Source organism: Barbus barbus (assembly GCF_936440315.1).
Source record: "Barbus barbus genome assembly, chromosome: 10".
NCBI lineage: Eukaryota > Metazoa > Chordata > Actinopteri > Cypriniformes > Cyprinidae > Barbus > Barbus barbus.
The window spans coordinates 14,370,374-14,391,705 of record NC_136738.1 but is presented as its reverse complement, the minus strand read 5'-3'; the positions used below and the strand labels follow the sequence as shown (position 1 = coordinate 14,391,705).

The 21,332-nt window shown below is 37.7% G+C and overlaps 3 protein-coding genes across 6 annotated transcripts; all 3 read left to right on the top strand.

Annotated features, from left to right (window-relative positions):
* Window positions 1–4,275: 4,275 nt before the first annotated feature.
* LOC306875933 (uncharacterized protein) lies at window positions 4,276–6,507 on the top strand (the record flags this gene model as incomplete). The annotated part of the gene is made up of 2 exons (XM_079426753.1): window positions 4,276–4,492; window positions 4,583–6,507. The coding sequence occupies 2 exons, from the start codon at window positions 4,276–4,278 to the stop codon at window positions 6,505–6,507; spliced, it is 2,142 nt and encodes a 713-aa protein (XP_079282879.1).
* Window positions 6,508–8,153: 1,646 nt separating this feature from the next.
* On the top strand, window positions 8,154–9,695 carry LOC306876553 (protein jagunal homolog 1-A-like). Its single transcript, XM_079427836.1, has 3 exons — window positions 8,154–8,280; window positions 8,750–8,870; window positions 8,949–9,695. Exons 2-3 carry the CDS (start codon window positions 8,782–8,784, stop codon window positions 9,409–9,411), a joined length of 552 nt encoding a protein of 183 aa, XP_079283962.1. The 5' UTR covers window positions 8,154–8,280; window positions 8,750–8,781; the 3' UTR covers window positions 9,412–9,695.
* An 800-nt stretch (window positions 9,696–10,495) lies between these two features.
* tfg (trafficking from ER to golgi regulator) lies at window positions 10,496–21,220 on the top strand. Of its 4 annotated transcripts, none has more exons than XM_079427768.1 (8): window positions 10,496–10,613; window positions 12,949–13,133; window positions 13,366–13,449; window positions 16,606–16,752; window positions 17,293–17,442; window positions 17,706–17,861; window positions 19,358–19,441; window positions 20,377–21,220. In XM_079427768.1, the coding sequence occupies exons 2-8, from the start codon at window positions 12,950–12,952 to the stop codon at window positions 20,760–20,762; spliced, it is 1,191 nt and encodes a 396-aa protein (XP_079283894.1). In that variant the 5' UTR covers window positions 10,496–10,613; window position 12,949; the 3' UTR covers window positions 20,763–21,220. The 4 variants fall into 4 exon arrangements, with proteins under 4 accessions (XP_079283894.1, XP_079283896.1, XP_079283893.1 ...); XM_079427767.1 differs by having other exon boundaries at window positions 10,511–10,613; window positions 12,946–13,133; XM_079427770.1 differs by lacking the exon at window positions 17,706–17,861 and having other exon boundaries at window positions 10,505–10,613.
* Window positions 21,221–21,332: the final 112 nt, after the last annotated feature.

The window sequence follows — 21,332 nt, the reverse complement described above, 5'->3', positions numbered from 1 at the left end:
CATGGATGATAGATGGAAGGGGGCTCTCAGTTAAATCATAAATGACATTAATGGTCATGTTATGTGTATAGTATGGAGCAACATAATTTTGCTATTTTGACAAGTGTTGCATTGGTGACTGGATTGATCTGAAGGTGTTATTAATTATATTGACTATCAGGATTTCTGTACATGAATAGAATAATTATCATTAAATATTTAAATCTTTTTTACAGTTCTAATATATTAATCTAGTAGTGATAAATTCTAAATTCTCACATTCTACTGACATTCTTCTCTCTCCACACATGCACTTTGAGGCTAGCAGACCCTTGCTGTGTTTCTCACTCTCATTAACGCTCAGCTGTTAAAACGCTTCTAAGTGACCCAACAGATGCTTAGAGAGAATGAGGACCCTGTTTTACCTCAAAAAGGCCTGTTTGTTTCACAGCTGGGCTGGGAGTTGTGAATCCCACAGCACAATATAGTGCGCCTGGCTGCTATATCATACAATAGATAAAATGAGACTTTAACCGCTCATATCACAAGGCCATATTCTGTAGGTTGACTGGAATATGAATTCTTTAAGCACCTTTTGATTGGTCAGCAACAACACAAGCATGTTAGTACAGTCTCTGTCTCATCTGTCTGGATTTCCGGAATTCAGTTGTTCCTTGATCACAGTTTCATGCATAGCTGTGCTAGTTTCTTGTCTGTCATATAAATCCACAGTCTTAATCCTCTCACATATTAAAATAATTGAACGTAAATCAACAATTCATGTATTGCAAAAAAATAATAGATATTAGCCAAGTATAGTTCAACAGATTGTGTGCAATATATTGGCTTACTGCATCATGGCCTCTTGAAATCCTCCCTTGGTTTGCAGCAAAAATCACCCCTCTCCTTTCTTCCCATAGAGAGCCAGAATAAAAGTGTTGTCACTGATGATTTATGTGTTTCTTTGTGAACGCAGCGCTCTGTAAAGATGGGAGAAAAGGGTGTGAGAGACTGAATGAAATGAAAGACAGAAGGGAAGAATGAGGGACTAGGCGGACAAGAGCAAGAAAGAATTTCTGTAAACACTGCTGGCCATCTGGACCTCAGTGAGGGGCTGAATGTTAGTGTTTAACTAGACTTATTTGCTGAGGTGTTCATGCATTCACTTACTGAAGCGATGGGATTCCAGAAGAACATTTCACAAATAGCATGGAGGACTGTCATTTTTACTGGGTTCAGAGGCCACGTTTAAAAGTATAGGCTAAATTTAGATGCCACAGAGTTGGCGTCTCATTTCTTCAGAGTTATATGACATCAACTGAAAAAGACTGAAGACTGTGTGATTATGGAAGGTGATGTTAACATTGAAACTGATATTATTAATTAATATACATTAATATACAATTAATATATAATATAAGTTTAGATTGGTAAGATTTTATTTTATTATTTATTTATTGAACTAAGTCTCTTATCTTTACCAATTCTGCTTTTATTTCATCAAAAGTACTGTTAAACCGCAATATTATTACGTTTTACAATATTAAAAAACTATGTTGTATTTTAAACTGTAATTTATTGCTGTGATGCAAAGCTATATTTTCAGGAGCCATTACTCCAGTCTTCACTGTCACATGATCCTTTAGAAATCATTCTAATATACTCGACAAATTCGTATGAATCTTGAAAATGGTTGTGCTGCTTAATATTTTTTATGGAAACCTTAATACTTTTTTTTCAAGGAACAGCATTTTTAAAATAAAAATCTTGAAAAAAAAATAACATGACTAACAATGAATGTCTTTACAGTAACTTTTCATCAATTTAATGCACCCTTGCTGAATAACATTCATAAAAAAAAATAGTCTAAATAAGCTAAATATGGCACATTTATGATAAAAAAATGTGCCATATTTAGCTTATGATATGCCATAAGATAATTAAGGTATCACAGAAATATTTAATATTAACCTTTGTTGATAATTTCATTTAAATATGGACATTCACATATACATCTCCAAATTCCTGTGAATTTATTATTATGTGTAACGGTTTCAGGACGTTAGCTTTTACAGTATATGTTTAGACCATCAAAAAATAAATAAATAAAAACAAATAAATAAATAATCAAAACACTTATCTGTTTATTTCTTTCTGATTATGTTTCCCATTATAATTATGACAGTATGTTGTTATAATCATCACTGGTATGTTTATGTTGTTCTAGTTATTGCAGTAATGCCAAGCTAATCAAAATGCTACTGTTAGCGCTTATGTTACTGAGTGCCTTTCCTCCTCATCACATTGTACTTGTTTACTGATTTGATTTTTCTTTTGCTTTTTTTTTGTGAGTGAATGAGACTCTGTGTCCAACCTTTTTAAAAATTGGAAGTCCACAAAAAGGTCTGGGAGAGAATGTGAGCGAGTGAAGAAGAGAAAAGAGGCCAGTTGATAGGGTGAAAAGGTTTCACTCAGTGTTTTTCATGTCAGATTTTGTTGCTGATTTGAAATATGTTATTTAAAAGGGGCAAGCTGTTTTTGAGATTTGGAACTTCCTCATTCAGGTAGATAGGACTTATAAATAGCGACCTGGAGACCTTGCAGATATGAACAAACTTTCTTGAAAGGGACTTTGGCTTACATTCATCTTTTTATTCTTTTTATTCTCTTCTGCATTTTCATTTTTCTCATGCACATAAGAAAACTATGTTAGTTACATTAGTGTTTGCATTTGAGAATGTATGTGATTTGATTAATATGTTCTTATAGTTGTAGCTAACAATAAATGTGTGTAGTTAAAACTGTATGCCTTATACCACATAATTTGATAAATGTTGTCATTACACTTTATTAATGTGTAATGGAAATACATTACACTTAATTAATTAGTTAATGGCAAATATACATGTTAATGTTTTTTTAACAAGCTTTTGATGTATAGTGGGCATTATTATTAGCCATGATTACATGATGCTAAATCAGATTTAAAATCATTTATGATAGTGTACAGCTCATCCTGATCGGTCTTTGAGATGTAATGATATAGTTTCTGGTCCAGGTCTCAAAGAGCGGAAAATCTAGATGGCCCATAGCATATCTGTGTGATTCTCAGGAGCCTGAGAAAAAGCCAAAGGTCAGCTCCATCACTTCCGTCATTTTGAGGCAATCTTTGTTTCATACACATCTTGCTGGTATTGTTATTTTAGTTTTATTTTAGTTTTTGTTTTGTTTTTTAATAAAAAATGAAGCATCAATGTGTTATGAAAACTTATTTTGTCATGTAACTAGAGATAAGCAAAACATTAAATGGAAATATAATAATGTACGCATACATGGACACCCACTGTTTACTGTCTGGGATTTCTGCAGTGTGAAAGGTAAATTACTGAAAGCTCCTTTCTAGTTACTTAGAACTTCACTACAGATCCTTAGAAGTGAGAAATTCCAATAAACAGGCTGCTTCCTGTCCTTTGACTTGCTTTTACAGTTTAAAAGCAAGGTCATGTTTAACAGTATAGGCTAAATTTAGATAACTGAGAAAGTCATGTCTAATCTCAAATCAAACATTTGAAGAGGGTATGAGATGATTGCAAAATTATAGGAGGAGATGTTAACAGTGTATAATTAATAATATAATAATACATTTCAATAAGTTGAAAAATTTGGGGTCGGTATAGGATTTTTAATGTTTTTTGAAAGAGGTCTCTTTTGTTCTTTCTTAGACATTTACACTTAACATTTTAAACTAAATGGCCTGGATCTGTGGATTTGGAAACAATCATAAAATAGATATGATTAATTTTCAAGCTAAAACTGTTTTGTTTTTAGCTAAAAGAATATTAAAATTATAATGAATAGTTGCATAATCTTCCTTTGTGAAGAAAAAAATTGTATTGTGCTTGTATGTGATCTCTCAGTAGGCACTTTGGTAGTGTTTAGTTTAATGTTTTAACATGGCATACAGTATTTTTTGTTTGTATTTTTTTTTTTTTACATAGCAGACAACAGGGTGTGCTGCAGAGATTATAATTAATTGATACAGCTAGCAATATATATTATACATCACTTATTAGGTCCTTTTACTAACGTTAATGGTCATTTAGTTTTTATTTAGTTATATTTAAATTAATTGTTGATGGATTGAGATACACTTAAATAATTAATGTTTAATTAACATTTAATTGGATAATTAACACTTATTGATGTATTACTACATTGGATAATTAATTGGTAACCTAACTGACCATTGATTAAATTATTAATTGTTTTATTTATTTATTTATTTTTCCATAGGCCATGGCCATGGCTTCTTTCCTAGTAGCTTTGGTGCATTTGGCTCTATTGCCATCAGCGTTTGGAGGTGCATATTATGGACACAAACCACATCCTCAACAGCATCAACCCTTACCACAGATGCCTCACATGGGCATGGGAAAGGATATGTCACACATGCCATATCCACACTACAGAAAAGACCTACCAATGCACCTAAACAAAGGCAAAGATATCAAAGGTATGAAAACTTGTGTATCTTAGCACTTATAGTCACATTATATATGTATACATGGCACTGTAGTACTGACCCTGCCTTTCCCTTACAAAGGTGAGACCATTCCCCGAGGTGAGCAGGGTGTTCAAGGAGAGACTGGACCGCAAGGGCCCCCTGGTCCACCTGGGCCCCAAGGACGTCCTGGGCCTCAAGGTATTGGTATACAAGGCCCTCTTGGAAAGCCAGGACTTCCTGGTCCTCCAGGATTTCCGGGAGTTGGTAAGCCAGGAATGCCAGGTATGCCCGGGAAGCCAGGAGGTATTGGGCAGCCTGGACAGCAAGGTGAACAGGGACACAGAGGTGAAGACGGACAACCAGGCATGACTGGGCCACCCGGCCCTCCTGGACCCCACGGCCTGCCAGGAATAGGAAAGCCTGGTGGACAAGGATTACCAGGACAGCCAGGGGCAAAGGGAGAGCCAGGACATAAAGGTTTTCCTGGTCTCCCAGGGTTACCTGGGCCTAAAGGAGACAGAGGAATTGGACAACCAGGCCCACAAGGGCCAAAAGGGCCAATTGGGCCACCTGGCCCCCCAGGGCAGGCAGGATTACCGGGGGTCGGTAAACCTGGTTTTCCTGGTGTAGCAGGTCCACCTGGTATGCCAGGAAAACCCGGAGAGCCTGGGGAGCCAGGTACAGAGGGTCCACCTGGTGGACAAGGCCTACAAGGACCACAAGGATCCCCTGGTATTGGAGTTCCAGGAGAAAAAGGATTACCAGGACAGTCAGGTGCACCTGGCCACAAAGGATTACAAGGACCACCAGGATTGCCTGGGAAACCTGGATTACCTGGATTTGGCAAACCTGGATACCCTGGCCCAAAGGGTGACAAAGGGATGGGAGGGCTTCCTGGTCCTCAGGGACCAAAAGGAGACAAAGGTTATGCTGGTCAACCAGGCATGACTGGTCCCCCTGGTCAAACTGGTCCTCCAGGCCCTCCAGGACCAATAGGGGCACCAGGAGGATTTGGTTCCCCAGGACTAAAAGGCGACGGAGGTGCAGAAGGAGTCAAGGGAGAGCCTGGACCTATGGGGCAGCCAGGTCCTCCAGGATTTCCTGGTCAACCAGGCCTCCAAGGTGAAGATGGAGAACCTGGGGCAAGAGGACCACCAGGACCCATAGGTCCCAAAGGAGAAGGTGGAAGCAGAGGTCTACCTGGTCCCTCAGGTCCATCGGGCTTGCCTGGTCTTAAAGGAGAACCTGGTCAGACTGGCCCTGAAGGACCACAGGGTCCTAAAGGTATTCCAGGACTTTCAGGGCCAGGAGGACCAATTGGGCCTCCTGGACCTTCCGGGCCAAAGGGAGAAGTTGGTCCACCAGGTCAAGCTGGTCCGCCTGGTGAAGGTATTGTTGGAATCCCTGGTCCTGTTGGTCCAGCAGGTCCACCTGGCCCAAATGGATCCCCAGGTCAACCAGGACTCCCAGGTCCACCGGGACCTCCTGGACCCCTAAGCCCCCCTCCTTCTCCTGACCTGATGGGTGTTCTTCCTGAGATGGGCCCTGCCATAGATGGTATAAAAACTGGTGGGTACAAGAAAGGGAAGTATGCAGGTGGGGGTGATATGATGGGTGCCAATGGTCTGGAGATGCCTGCTTTCACTGCCAAATTGACCACTCCATTCCCTCCAGTTGGCACGCCAATAGTGCTTGACAAATTACTGTATAATGGGCGTCAAAATTACAACCCTCAGACCGGTGTGTTCACCTGTGACCTCCCAGGCATCTACTATTTTGCCTATCATGTGCACTGCAAGGGTGCCAATGTATGGGTTGGGCTCTACAGGAATGGGGAGCCGCTTATGTATACATATGATGAGTACAAGAAGGGATACCTGGATCAAGCATCTGGGAGTGCTGTGATTCCATTACAACCAGGAGACACAGTTTATTTACAGTTACCATCTGACCAGGCAGCTGGATTTTATGCAGGACAGTATGTCCACTCCTCCTTCTCTGGCTTTTTACTGTACCCAATGTAAACCGCAAGAATAAGTGAAAAAAATTTAAGCAGAAAGAGGGGAAGAAAGAACTGACATTAAAATGTTTGACTTTTAAAAAATTTCAGTATTTTCACAGGGAAGAAAGAAGACTCATGGAAACAGCTCATTTAAACACAACCAAACAATATCAATCTACCGACTGTATGAGTATATGCAATACTAAATTACAGAATAATGTGTCTGTAAAGATACAGCCTGCACAAAAACTCTCAGAGATTGAAGTTAGAACATTCAATTCCACACCACATTTTGAAAATATTGTTTTTGTAATGTATTTATGTATTTGTATAATTGGTGGTATCCAACATGAGTATACATGCTTTAAAATGTTTAGAACACTATAATGACATTTGCATGAAAACTAATGTATTCGCTTTGAATGAGATGAGAAAAGCCATTCAGTTTTTCAAAAATATCACATATCATGTTTCTCTTTCTTTATCAATGATTTAAAAAAAAATGTTAAAGGTTTTGCACACTTGTTATATTATAACACAACCTATGTGTGAACTGCAACCAAAGTATGAATGTGTGTGTGTGTGTGTGTGTGTGTACACGAGCATGAGAGAGCATGTGTGTATGTGCTAGATTTTATTTTAGCCAAACTCCCCGCCCCCCAAAAAGATTAATTTTAAACTTTAAATATGAATTTGTCTGAAAACCACTTCTTTTACTGTAATGAACTTGCATCAAAATGATAGTTTTACTCACAATACTTTAAATCTCATGATCATCAATCATATATCACATCACGTCCTTTGTTTCCGCCCTATTCTGAATTCAACTGCTGGCTTTTCAACTGTTGGATGAAATTTTACCCTTTTCTGACTACTGATTGTATAATAACCTTTGTTTTTATATGTCGGTCACTTTCAGTGACGGTGCAAAAATGGTCTAATCCAATGAAAATCCGTTAGTAAAGTACCTCCCACCCCCTTTTATTTTCATTTGTTTGTGAATTTTTCTTTGAATTTTTTTTAATAAATATGATTTACGTCCATAACTGTATGTCCATCAAATTCCTGTACTCTAATTTTGTTTCAATGACATGAAATAAAATCTTATTACCATGTATGAAAATACTCTAAAGATTATAGTTCTAGGTGATCTCTTGCATATAACCTTTGCACCTAAATTCTATACTCATGTATTAGTCATTTAAAAATGTGACAGTTTCTATTGTGAATAATACGCCTACTATTCAATAGTAGTAATTATTGTGGTAACTTCGTCTCTTAGTCATCAAAAAGAGAGAAAAAAATATTGCATAATATTATTTGGTGTGAAGCAGATCTGTAACTGCTAAATGCAGTAAAATTGCTAATGTGTTAGATGTTGTGGGGGAAAACAATGGCTAAATTGGCTCATGAACTGTAATTTTATTATGCTCACGTTCTGTGATAACCTGGACATGTCCTAATTAATATTCATAAGCCCAGCCTTCACCATAGTATGATGGATTCGTCAGCTGTTACATCCTCTTCTTTCAGGAAATCAGAATGGTCAGGAAGCTATTCAATATTCATGAGCCAAACCAGCGCATCCGGCTCAGTACTCGGTGATGCTGAGGATGCGCAGACCGGGATGCTGCGCGGTTAAATCACATTTCGGCGGAGGGGCGGAGAGATTCTTTACTGCCCTGTTTGTGCGCATGAGCAACATATTATTGCCTTCATTGATAAAAATCCTTTGTGTTAACATTTCCTCATCTAATCTCACTGTCGCTTTCGGCGCGTTTCATCACTTCATACGGTAAGTCGTTTATTAAAAGGCGCATCGTATGAAATAAATACTTTGAATTTACAGTGATCCGTCTGTCAGTTCAAACCAACAGTCAAATTATCCTTCATCCGGAAATCGGTCGCAAGATGTGGTCTTAAATAGACCGTTTTTTAATGCCTTTATTTCATTATTGTAAATAGACATTTATGTCTGTGTCGTTATGTCTTTATGAAATTCACACGCTTTGCTTGGGATATATGTCCGGTTTCATTTTTAATGTTAGGTAGCGCAGACGTTCAGATAGGCTATTACAGGACTATGTATGTCATTTATCTATACTGGGACCCTGTATTAGATGTTCCAGTAGTCATTAGCTATTAGTTATAGTTATTAGTTGCATAAAATTTTAAATACTTAATTTTTGCATTTTTGAGGTATTTCTAAATATGCTCAATACATTAAAAGTTGCAATTTGTAAAATGAATATGTCATGTATTAGGGTCTATGAATAGAGTCATCTGAAAATCGGCAATGGTATCACATGCAGGCCCAAGAGCTCCAGGGACTGATGGGAGTGATTTTAAACATAAAGAGAATGTGGCTTCTCACTATCAGATGAGGTAACTAACCCTTATACTCTCACAACATAACCAATACCTGCAAATATGTATAAATCAGAATATGTATCTGTCTTTCAGTGCTTCATTGAAATCAGAGATAAAGAAGCTCACCGTAGTGCATTTCTTCATATGGCTACTGGTGGCGGCTCAGGTGGCTGTTAGTCATCTCAATCTGGTGCCACATGATCTGGTGGCCATGCCATATCAGTGGGAGTATCCATACCTTTTGAGTCTCCTGCCTTCATTTATTGGAGCTCTGGCTATGCCGAAGAACAACATCAGCTATCTGGTGATCTCCATGATCAGTGCTGGTCTGTTCTCAGTGGCACCCTTGATTTTTGGTGCAATGGAAATGTTTCCACTGGCCCAGCAGCTGTACCGACATGGAAAAGCTTACCGGTTTATCTTTGGTTTCTCAGCCGTATCTGTGATGTATCTACTCATGGTGATCGCTATTCAGGTGCACGCATGGCAAATCTACTACAGCAAGAAGCTTCTAGATGCCTGGTTCAACTCAACACAAGAGAAGAAGAAGAAATAAACATGCTGTTGTATACTTGGATTTATCCACCCTCTTTTTTTGTCTCAGTTGTTACGGTATAATGCATGCAATTATTGTAAATGTTTAAATATTTGCAATTTAAATCTAAATATAAATTTGTAAGCTAACAAAGCTTACTTAATGTCTGGATTTTACATTTATTCACATATGTTAAAATTATGTTTACCTTTTAAAATTTTGTTTGTTTTACCATGTTATTTAAAACCTTAAATTGTGTTTGATTAAGAATCCCGAGCCATTACCATCACTTTTTATTACTTTATAATAAAATAAAAATAAATAAAATATTTAAATATTTCCTTGTAATGTATTTCAAACTGTTAATTAAAAAGAAAAATCTAGCATCGTAGTTTTTAGCTTGCAAGATCAATGGGAATTATCATTTCTTTTTATTATTTTGGTTGCAAATTGTTTTGATTTTGCTATTCTCCAGAAATCTACTTCTGACAGCACTTTCACACATTATTTTTATAGATTAGGAGATGCTACATGGTGAGACGAAAGAGAAATCTAGAATAATTTACCTTATGTAAGTAAAAGCTTCAATTACAAACTTATGAAGCATCGTGTAATTGATAATAATAATAAAAAAATGTAAGCTCTTGTAAAAACTGTAGATTATTTGTAGTTAATATGATTATCCCTCTAGAAAAAAAGAAAGAAAAAAATGCTTGCTTACATAAACACAATTTCAGCAACAACAGCAGAATACAGAGGAACAATTCAGAGGGTCACCTGAAAAAAAGAAAGAAAAGAAAAATAATAATTAAAAAAAAAATGATTAGACCCCATTATATCTTTGGCAAACAGTATGGTTAAATTCATATTAAACACATTGTCACAGTCATATCACTTTACAAGAATCAGTTGGGTTGATAAAATCATTGAAACTTCAGTCAGTTTTATGTGCTTAAACGAACAGATTAATTTCATATTAAATACGTTTATATTATTTTGTTTAACAAAATACAGTCAGAAGCCATACAGGCCACCTCACGATGAGTAGTAATTACATTTACAAGACAATGCAAGCAGTGTCCGGACAGCGCGCATGCGCGGTTGTGGTTTTGCCACGTACAGGTCGCTGTGAGGCGTTTCCGATCATCAGTCAGTCAGGCGTCGTTCAGCTAAAGTCCAGGACACACAGGCTGCTGCTGGGATTGACACGTCCGAACCACCAGGTAGACGCGGGGCTTCTCCTACAAACATTTACATACTTTTATATAGTCGCTTTAGAGTTTTTAGGGCACCAGGAAATGAACCATTAGTGTTTAGCCGGTTGTCAAACAAACTAGCATTAGCTTAGCTTAGCCTGTGAAACTAGGGCAAGCTAAAAAACAAGAGAGACGTTTTGTACAAAAGTCAGTGTTTTTGAACAACTATATGGCGTGGTTAAATAAACACGGGAATAATTGTTGCTGTGATTAAATTGAGATTTGATCACAGTATTATATAATTTTACGCCGGGAGAATTGTCATGATCAGAGCTTTATTTGGCAGGAAGTTGCTGCATCATCAGTGAACGAGGCCTGATGAGATGATTTAAATGGATCACTCTTTGGCAAAACATTTAAACGTCATGCTGGTGCTTATGTGTGTTGTGATCCAGAAACCACATCTTTTGCTTTTCTGAGTTAGCTGGTGAATCTCCATATGAATGGAAAATTCATACAAAGTGTTAAAATGGTAATGCTTCTTGACAATAAGACACGAGTAAATGCCTTTTATTGACAGTTTTCCAAGCAACCAGTTTCTTTATAGTTTGATTTTTCTTGATCCGGCGGGCAGCAAGTCAAGAAGTTCAGTCATTAATTTCCATATGAGATACATAACGTACAGGGCTGCGTTTCCCAAAAGCATCGTAAGCCTAAAAAGTTCGTAAAAACGATCGTACGACTGATCTTAATATTACGGTCTGTTTCCCAAATGCATCGTAACTTAAATAGCACTTGAAAATCATCGTAGATCTACGAGTGCTCTGGAGTAATTGTAAAGCCCTGCGTACATGTAATTATAATTAAAGCTTTTGATTGTACTTTATTGTACACTTTATACTCGTTTTTTATTTATATAAAATGAAAAAAAAAAAACAACTAAAAACTAAAAAGGGCAGATAAAAAAACGCATCTAAATTAATTGACTGAAAAAAAAAAATGAATAAACGTAATGTAGGAAATGTGCTTCAAAGATTGGGAAAAATAGGGATAAACTCTGTCAATGGCTTGCTGACATGCACAAAAACCAAATAATGTCACTACAGATATTATATACAATAATATATATTATTATTATTATATCTAGTATATTAATATTGTACTTTTTTACATATTAAGCTTATGTTAAATTATTTTATTATATCCGCGCTATCTGTAACGCAGGTTTAGGTTAACATTTCAATTAACGAGCATGTACTACAATTATGAGCCTTTCTATAAATTGACATTTCAGCACTTGACCAACGGATAGCGACTCCTAAGTGGCACTTAAAGCACGGCTACGTGCGACTGTGTTAAGTGCATTTTTGGGAAATGCACGTGAAACTATAACAAACGTTCGTAAAATGACTCGCAGAAAACGCTCTTAAGTGCTAAGATCTATCGTTATCGAGAAACCCAGCCCATGTCTGTCTACATTCTGCAGAGTACCAGGATGAATGATGGGTAAACTAATCAGAGTAAGAGTCAAGATTCTCATGATAAGATTGTCCCCGATTGATCACACACACTCAGACTGTTTGTATTGTGATCTAAATCCCAAAATTGTTCTCCCAATAATCAAGCTCGAGGCCAAAGTCTGAGTTAAGAATGATTGTAGGCCATCTGGATGTGCCAAATCATCTTCTATCTCATGACCCTTAGACTTTTATAGTATGTCCCAGTAGTGTACAGTAGCACTTGTTCAGATATAACCTCATAGATGAGACATTAGACTATGGGTTTCCAAGTACGACACAAGTCATTCACAGTCATTATTAAATCCATGACAAAAGCAGGGGAGTTAGTGGCAAGTGAAGACACTCGTTGAGTAACAAATATCAGATTTCATGGTTAAGTGTTGTGTAGCGAGTGGAATTCTGTGCTTCTGATAGAAGAACTTAATAATTGTGCCTTCACAGATCACGTCATTGGTTGTCCTCTGGTCTGTTAGCTCTGCATATGCCTACATTTAATGTAGTTATCACTGCTGCAGCTCTGATAGTGTGTTTGGTTTCAGCTTGTTCCGTACTATCAAATGACGTCTGATGGGCATGTGATGTATTAAATAGTGATAAATGCTTTTTTAATAAACTTCCTAATAGTAAAAGTGTAATATTGGCTATAGAAACTGGACATTGAGTATTGTTCATTTTATTTCAATTTTGAACTCAATTTTGTTTCATTTGCCATTGTACTAAATTGGGAAATACGCTCTTTAGCCAGTGGCATTGGTCTTGGCTGATAAAAAGCATATTTTTAATTTATCTATAAATACATTAGACACAGTATTTTAAATAAAATTGTACTTTTTTCCCAGCAGTATGAATGGTCAGCTGGACTTGAGTGGGAAGCTGATCATTAAAGCTCAGCTGGGTGATGATATCCGCCGTATCCCCATCCACAATGAAGACATCACCTACGACGAGCTCCTGCTGATGATGCAGCGAGTCTTCCGTGGGCAGCTACAGAGCAGCGATGAAGTTGCCATCAAATATAAGGATGAAGGTCAGTTAAATTTAACCTTTTTTTTTTTTTTTTTTTTAAAGATCTGTACACCTATAGATGTTCTTAATAAACTTTCTTGGTAGGTTTGTAGTATCGGAGGTTTTGGTATAGATCTCGTACTCTATTGCTTTTACATGTGGTACAGTTTTATTTTTGGTTTACTGCAGCTCTGCAAGTACTGCATTCATTCTCTGGTATCCTTTTCATGATTAATTTTTCTGCTCTCTTCCAGATGATGACCTTATCACCATCTTTGACAGTTCTGATTTGTCCTTTGCAATCCAGTGCAGTAGAATATTGAAGCTCACGCTTTTTGGTAAGAAATCAGCACTTCTTAAGGGATTTTGCTCATCCTGATGTTAAAGAATATATCTGCACATAAGATACCAGGAAGGAGCATGAAAGCAATGTGTTGTATCTCTTTGTAAAGTACAGTTTACGTGTAGCAGTATTTAAATACTCAATTATGTAATGCATAACCAGAAGTTAATCCGTGTAAAAAGTAGTCCCACCTTAAAAATGCAATGTAGAACAACATAGTTTAGATGATGTGCTTTAAAAGCTGAAATGTGAAGCACAGCCCACTTGCGTATTAGGTTTCAATTGTAAATTTATTACTGTTGTTTTTCCCTCAGTATGGAAAATACACAAGTTATTCTCTGTTATAAATGACAACAGGCCACAGATACAGACACAGCAACACTGTTCTCGTCAGTGCTAATCATGCCTAGGGTTAAGGTCAGTGAGCATGTGTAGGTTTATCTTACCTGCAGGAAGATCATATTCCAAAAACGCTTCAGTGCTCATAGTGTCCCTTTACAGAATAACAGAAAGGTTCACAGGACTATAAGAACCAAGCAGCTCATGTGAGCTACATAGCTTTTTTTATAGATGCAGCTCTAAAATATTTGATCAGGTAGAATGTGGTCCAAGCCTATAGTTGTTTTATGCTCTTTAAATGGTGTTTTACATACTAAAATAAAAGAGGCATATCAAGTTAAAGCTTCTTGATTTCTTAATGTGTCTTTGTGACCCAGAAAACAGTGTTGTTCTGTAACCTTTGGGTTAAAAAGGGCTCTCTGTTAAGAACATAATCCCACATCGCATGGGTGGTGTAATATTGCAGAGTTAAGATCTTTTAATCTTAAAAATGCTGAATTTGGTAATATTTCATCCAACCAGGAGATGTCGTTTTTCTCTTGTGGGATAAACACAGCTGCAGCTTTTAATGTCCAGCAGAGGGCACAATAGAACAAGATTTGACCTGATAATGAGTCCATGTGTTTGGCATTGTAAGGTTATCAGCAGGGGTTTGAATTTGGATTTTAGCGCCAATGGAACATTAAACTCTGGTGGTGACCCCTTTAAGCGTGACTTGGGTGTCCAAATATTTGTTGGGCCACTAATATGGTTTAACAGAACATGGATTTTAAATGCATCTCAGATGTTAACAGATATAATGTACTACTCCAAACAGAAATGATATTTGTTCTGTATTAACAATAATTGTGATCAGTGGCTTTGGATCCTCAACCAGAAGGCAAGAGGCCTCATGATGATTTAAAAAAAAAAAATCAGTTAAGATAAAATGAGCATTAAAATACAAAAACTACAAATATAGATATTTTATATGTTATTATTATATTGTGTATATTAATTCATCCCCTGTTTGTTTTAAAGAAAACCTGGATTAATGAGGAAGTGTTGTTTTCAAACCTGAAAATTCATGTAAATATATTACTAAATTCTTTAAATTTTTATATATATATATATATATATATATATATATATATATATAAAAATACATTTAACTATTCATACCAAGCTGTAAAATATTTTATTGGGTAGAAATTGCAAAAATGAAATACAAATCATTATCCAGTGAATCACGATTGACTGTATGTTCAGAGGATGACTGTAAATTAATTGGTTAAAATAAGTGGGAACACTGAAGAACATTCAGCTCCTGAAACGTTTTTTAATTGACAGAAACTGAATGCCCATAGATTAAAAATAAGTTTTGAAAGCAAAACTAGGGCCTTTAAGTTTGAATAAATATTGTTGTGGACAACTGAGGGCACTTGGAGTCAAAAAGTTTGGGAACCACTGACTGAAGAGAAAGTTCACCAAAAACTTCACAGTTAAGGTCAGTGGGATCCAGTGTTTCCAATTTTTCAAAATATTGTCTTTTGTTTTCTGCACGAAATAAAGTCATACAGGTTTGGAACAACCTGATGGTGAGTAAATATTAATGATAGCAATTGAAATTTTTTGGGTGAACTACTCCTTTAAGATAGATTAGGTCATTTTACAGACTTTAAGTCTGCTCTCAATCACGTAAGCTGTGCTGAAAAGCCACTCTCTTTAACTGGTACATGGCACAAACAAATATTCTCAAGAAAGGAAAATCGGACCCGGTTACTTGCCAGTAACGTCATGCTCTGTTCTAGCAAAGTTTGGCTCACACCGGTACATCTGCACTGCAGTGTCAGTGCCAGTTCTCAGCATGTGCCGACTACTCTTCAAATGTGTCATCATAAATGCTGCAGAGGCTGTAGATTTGGGCTTTTTGATTCATACACTATTTTACACCGTGATTTATTTATCAAGTCTAGCCAAAATCAAAGGTTGCAGTCTATGTGGGTTTAACTAAATCCACTATTTATGCTCATGTTCAAGACAATGAAAGAGCTTATTTAAGTACCAACTCAAAATACATGTTTCTTTTCCTAATAAAAATAAATTAATACATTTTGGTCAAGTCTGCACTCTGCACTGTCCAATGCCTTCATGCTCCAGCCAGATGATGTCATGTCTTGACCTTGTGTCAGCAAATGTAGCCCTGCCCTTTGTTGGATGCTTTAACTAGTTTTAAAGAGAATTTTGGGAAGAAGATTTTAAAAGTTCAAATGTGCTGGTTCATGGTTGTGTAATATCACGTGCGTGTATGCATCCCAAACGTGTGACTGGCGCCCAGAGACTGGGTTGGATGACTGCTAGAGCTCGTGTGAGTTCTGAAGAGTCTGGAAGGGTTCAAGCGGCTGCCGGTCTCACACATATGGACTCAGGAAAGAACATTCCAGACTCACACACAGTGCCAAACCTCTGGATTACCTCATCATATAGACATAGTCGGGCTATCTAAATGATCTAATTTTGTTGTTCACTTGTTGACATCCTGACCAGACGAATTAGGACAAGCTTCCAGCATTGAGCTTTTTATTTTTTTTGTCCTCATTGTAAGTGAAAAGCTGCATGAAATGACAAAATCACAGCAAATTAGAACATGCTTGATGTTTAATATGTTATGATTGGGTTTGGATAAAAGAAAACATGACGAAAATAGAAACAAAGCGGTCAATGAACTGTCTGGCAGCTGGTTAGGATAAAACTAACATGGAAAGATACATTTTGACTAGATTGAACAAAGTGTTAGACAGAACTGTTAAAAATAATGTTTGTGTTTTCGCAGTGAATGGGCAGCCTCGGCCACTAGAGTCGTCTCAGGTGAAGCACCTGCGTAGAGAACTGATCCATTTGAGGAATAAAGTCAACAGCCTGCTGGACAGCCTGGAGCCCCCCTCAGAGTCTATCCCAGAGTTCACCAACCCAGAAACCGGTACATGAACTCTCCCAGAGTGATTCTCGTGTTCTTCATATCCAGTACTGTAGCCAGGGCATTTGAAGCAATTAAAGACTTGTTTAGATTAAAAAAAAAACATAAAGGGTCAGTTCAATAAAAATGTTATCATTTACACATCCTTGTATCATTCCAAACCCACAAGACTTTATTCCTACTGTGGAACACCAAAGGAGATCTTTTGGTAAATGTTCATGCTGTTCTTTACCAGACAATCAAAAGCATACAGTGACCGGTCAGTGGCTGCCAAATTTCAAAAAGCAACTCAAAAATAGTCAACGTGTCAATAAGACATTTTTATTTATTGAAAAGGCTGATATTTAAGCTGTAAAGTGATAATCTGGCATCAAAATTGACACATTTCAATGAATGCATCCACATTTATTGCATGGGTTTGGAACAGAATGAGGATGATGACAGAATTTTCATTCTTTTCATCTCTTTACCTCGTAAATGTTCCTTGAGAGGTGAAGACAGGCAATACTAAAGCTGTCTTGTTCTGTTGTCTCTGGGTGACAGAATGTGTGAATGAGGCAGTAGATTCGACAGTGAAGCAGGCCCCTCCAGTCAGTGCTGCTAGCATGTCTGCGTTCGACCCCCTGAAGAATCAGCAAGAGGTCAACAAGAATGTCATTTCAGCATTCGGCCTGTCTGAGGAACCTGCCCAAGGTACCATATACATGTACAGACTTCATAGTGCTTAGTTGTGGCTTTTTAATCTTTTTTTCAGAAATAACATTGTTGTGATAAATTACTTGATTAAAGACATAGATCATACTTTTCAATGGTTTATAGCCTCATGCTGCATTAATACAGATTTCATTTGATGTGCTGTCACAGGTGTGTTTACCTGCTATTTTAGTGCTTGTAGTGTGTCTCATCCATTCAGATTTTTGATCTGGAATCACCTGATTTTTCCTTTACTGTTTCAGTTCCAGCTGTAGCCGCCACCGCCGCTGCAGAGGAGCGCTCTGTAACTCCAGACAGTATTGCCTCTTCATCCTCTGCAGCGCCCCCTTCTGCTGTAGCTCCCCAGGCTCCTCCTGCTTACTCAGGGGTCCAACAACCTCCCTCTGCCACTATGGATGGTATATCTACCACTTTTAAAACTACCAAAAGTCTGAATGGGACTTGATGTAGAGTGTGATCTAGAAGGACGTGGCTTATAAGCAGTGTGTCTTACGTAAAGCCCACTAACAAAGACTCCTGATCAGGGTCGAGTGACCCGGTCTAATCATACAATTTGAAAACAGTCCATAGAGACTGGCCAGGCGATTTTAGAGAATAGCAGTTCTGCACATCTTCTTGCAGATGTTTCTTTCTCATGCTTACGGGAAAGAGTCCAGCGAAAGAAAGATGAACAAGGAATCATGTGGCTCAGAAGTCTTTGTAGTGAATTCAGAGCATGATGTTATTCTCTACTTGGCCATTGAAATATCTCCCCTCGTTTTCTTTCCAAAAAAACGCCCACATCAGTCCAGTGGACTTGAGAAATGCAGGACGAGTCTTGATTTGGCAGGTCATTCTGCTTTGGCAGGAAGGTTACACACCTGTACTTACACATGTTCTTTCACACTCGTACACAAACCCACACAAAACGTATTTGTTTGCAGCCAAAAAATCACCTCGCAGATGTTGTCTTCTAACTGAGGCTCTTGGGAAGGTGTACAGCGGAAGAAAAATGAACCAGAATGGCCTTCAAGTCAAGAACGTAATGTTATTCTCCGCCCGTCCGTTGGATTTGTTTTCCCCCTCACTCTTTCCAAAGAAGTTCTTCCACACATAGACGCGGCACACATGACAAAGTGTGCTGAGCTATTCTGGATTTGGCAGATTGTGTGGATGGTCTCCATGGTTGCATAGAGTTATGGAGCTGTGATGCTTTTCTCTGCTTTATTGTTCCCATCATCCGCTGCACAGGCACACACACGCATGCAGCCTTTTCTCATTAGTTTCTTGGTGCGATACACAAACATTTATGAACTTTGGATAATCTGTTTGTGTGCTTTGTCTCAGCAAAGTCGCTGTTATCTTTACCCATTGTGATTTGCACAATGTGGGCTTTGTGGACTAAAACGATTGGAGCTTTTTAAGTCTACTTAATTTGGATAACAAATAAAGCATTTAAAATGAGTTGGCCAGACATCTCTCCTTCAATCAGGAGCTGTGCTATACGCAGATGGTCAGGCTGTCACCGACTGCCAGCATTTGGACGATCTATAATCTCAATTTTATGTGGCTGTCCTATTTGTATGTTTTCAATCAGCCTCTCTGTATTGGCTCATTATTTATTGATATTCCAGAGTAACATGCCAGATATCACACATTAAAATATATTCCGACGCAGAGTGAGAGAGATCAGTTCTTAATATTTATGACCCTCTGGTGTCCCAGATATTTCTCAAACGTTTGATGATGAAACTAAGTAACCGTGGGATACCCTCGCTAGGGTCCACAAGCTGCTTGTTGATGTCCTGAATTTTTATGGGAATTCCCTCCCTTAACAGTGTAAGTCTTAATACTGGACAAAAGCATGAATTTATGTTGTCTTAATCACAGAAAACATGTTTATTGTTTTAAACAGGTCAGATGTATCAGCAGTATCAGGCTCCAGGTGGATACCCTCCACCAGCTGGACCCCAACAGCAGTATGGGATGCAGTACCCTGGTAATACTTTAAAACACCTGCTAATGATGCCTTCATGAGTTAGAGCTCAGCTTTAAGCTCTGTTCCTAACAAATGTGATTCAGTCCTTTGCAAACAACTATTCAAATTAGTGTGATGCTGGATTTTCTCTGAAAGTGTGAATAAAATTAGTTATTAATATGCATTCGTAATTAATACATAAATATTAATACATTGTAAATAATGTAAAATGTTTACTAATTATATATACATATATGTGTGTGTGTATGTGTATTTATTGTGCATTTAAAAGTTTGGGAGCAGTAAGATTATTAATGTTTTTTAAAGATGCTTCTTCTGCTCATCAAAAATACAGAAAAACGGTAATATTGTGACATTATTACAATTTAAAATAACGGTTTTCTATTTCAATATACTGTAAAATATAACTTATTCATGTGATGCAAAGCTGAATTCTCATCATCCATTCCTCCTCTGTTCAGTGTTACATGATCCTTAAGAAATCATTCTGATTTATTAACAGTATGCTGATTCATTAGCAATGATGGAAACAGTTATGCTGCTTAATATTTTTTGGAACCTGTGATACTTTTTTCTGGGTCCTTGGATGAATAAAAAGTTAAAAAGAACAGCACTTATAAGTCTTTTCCATCACTTTTTATTAATTTAACACATCCTTGCACGTTAATTTCTTTCAAAGAAGAAAATGACCAAGCATTTGAACGGTAGGGTATATTATTACAAAAGACAACTTTTTTTTAAAATAAATGCTGTTTTTTTTTTTTTTTTTACTTTTTATTCATCAAACAATCCTGAAAAAAGTATGTTTAAAAAAAAATATTAAACGGCAAAAACACACACTGACACACACACCTTTCCTTGCCAAAAGGCATGTATATTAGCAAGCTTTAACATTGATTATTTTTAAAAGAATTATTTTGAATTCTCTTTTTCAGCTGGTTATACTCCTCAGTCTGGTGTTCCTCAGGCTCCGCCTCCTCAGCAGCAGTTCCAGAATTATCCCGCCCCTACCTCTCAGGCTGCTGGTGCTCCTGGCTCCGCCCCAGGGTTTTCCGGCCAATCACAGCCTCCTGCTCCCCAAGGACCCACCCAGTACCCACCTGGAGCGTTTCCGCCTCAAAACTACACATCCCAGGCCTCTCAGCAGCCAGCTAACTACAGCCTGCCTCCAACCTCCCAGGCCACAGGGGGTTATCAGCCCCGTCCTGGATACACCCCGCAGCCTGGTGCCACCCCTTCCCCCGGGGGTGCCAACCCCTATGCCCGAAACCGCCCCCCTTTTGGCCAGGGCTACACCCAACCCGGCCCTGGGTATCGGTAAAAGGCCTTTAGTGTCCCCACAGCACCTCGCTACAAGTTTTCTCGGTCTCCAACACATCAGCCCCCAAAATCTATGTTTGACATTCTAATATTGTGTTTGTGTTTGTTTGTGCTTTGTGTGATTGAATGAATGCGTGTGAGAATGAGACTGTGAGGTTGTATATGTGTGTTTGCACACATGGGAGACCAAATGGTGTGGGAGTGGACAGCTCTGTGTGTGTGTGTGTGCATTTTATTTTATCGCGGTCTCCTCATTGGTGTTTTGTCATAAACCATGAGTCGGTTTAAACACTAGAAAATTATCATAATCAAAGTAAGTGATATTTGTTTAGTTTTCTTTACTTTTTCCAATGTCCTGGTTTTTACTAACCCCTGACTGGCCCTCTGCAGTGAAGCCTGCCATTTCTGTATAAACTGTAACATTGTTTTCAGGAGGTGAATAAAGACTTTGAGACTTAATGATGGGATTGTTGTTCATTTGTTCATGGAATTAACATTTAGCTCTGATTTAGGTCTTTCTTTAACTGATTTGGATTGCATAAAATAAAAAAAACACGCAAACACTTGTATC